The sequence below is a fragment of the Penaeus monodon genome, chromosome 28 (genome assembly GCF_015228065.2).
Source record: "Penaeus monodon isolate SGIC_2016 chromosome 28, NSTDA_Pmon_1, whole genome shotgun sequence".
Taxonomy (NCBI): domain Eukaryota; kingdom Metazoa; phylum Arthropoda; class Malacostraca; order Decapoda; family Penaeidae; genus Penaeus; species Penaeus monodon.
The window spans coordinates 40,332,791-40,333,125 of record NC_051413.1 but is presented as its reverse complement, the minus strand read 5'-3'; the positions used below and the strand labels follow the sequence as shown (position 1 = coordinate 40,333,125).

The window sequence follows — 335 nt, the reverse complement described above, 5'->3', positions numbered from 1 at the left end:
GATAAATAGATGAATAGATAAATGCATTTATTATAGATATTTTGATGATTTATTTCATACACATATACAATCATTTATTTCCATTTATGTACCTAAAGAATGACTTTAAATGATATCAAAACTGAACATACAAGATAGTGCCATTATTATTTTAGACTAGATGAGTGCAAATGATTGATGCCCTTGCAGTTAGAGAAAGAAGTTGAACGAAGACGGCATGCTCACGAGGAAAGATGGAAACATTGCCAATATGTTGCAAGAGAATACAAGTGTCTTCATCCCGGGCCCTTTCCCCTTTGAAAGGGTATGACTCCGGGAAAAATTTTTGGCAAATA

At 33.4% G+C, this 335-nt stretch overlaps 1 protein-coding gene across 1 annotated transcript in view; it reads left to right on the top strand.

The window, feature by feature from the left end:
* The window catches only part of LOC119591235 (2-oxoglutarate and iron-dependent oxygenase domain-containing protein 2-like), a 3,585-nt gene extending 3,285 nt beyond the window's left edge, over positions 1 to 300 (top strand). Inside the window, exon 3 of the mRNA XM_037939941.1 lies at positions 190 to 300. Within this exon, the coding sequence (XP_037795869.1) occupies positions 190 to 300 (111 nt within the window). The remainder of the gene's footprint in view (positions 1 to 189) is intronic.
* Positions 301 to 335: the final 35 nt, after the last annotated feature.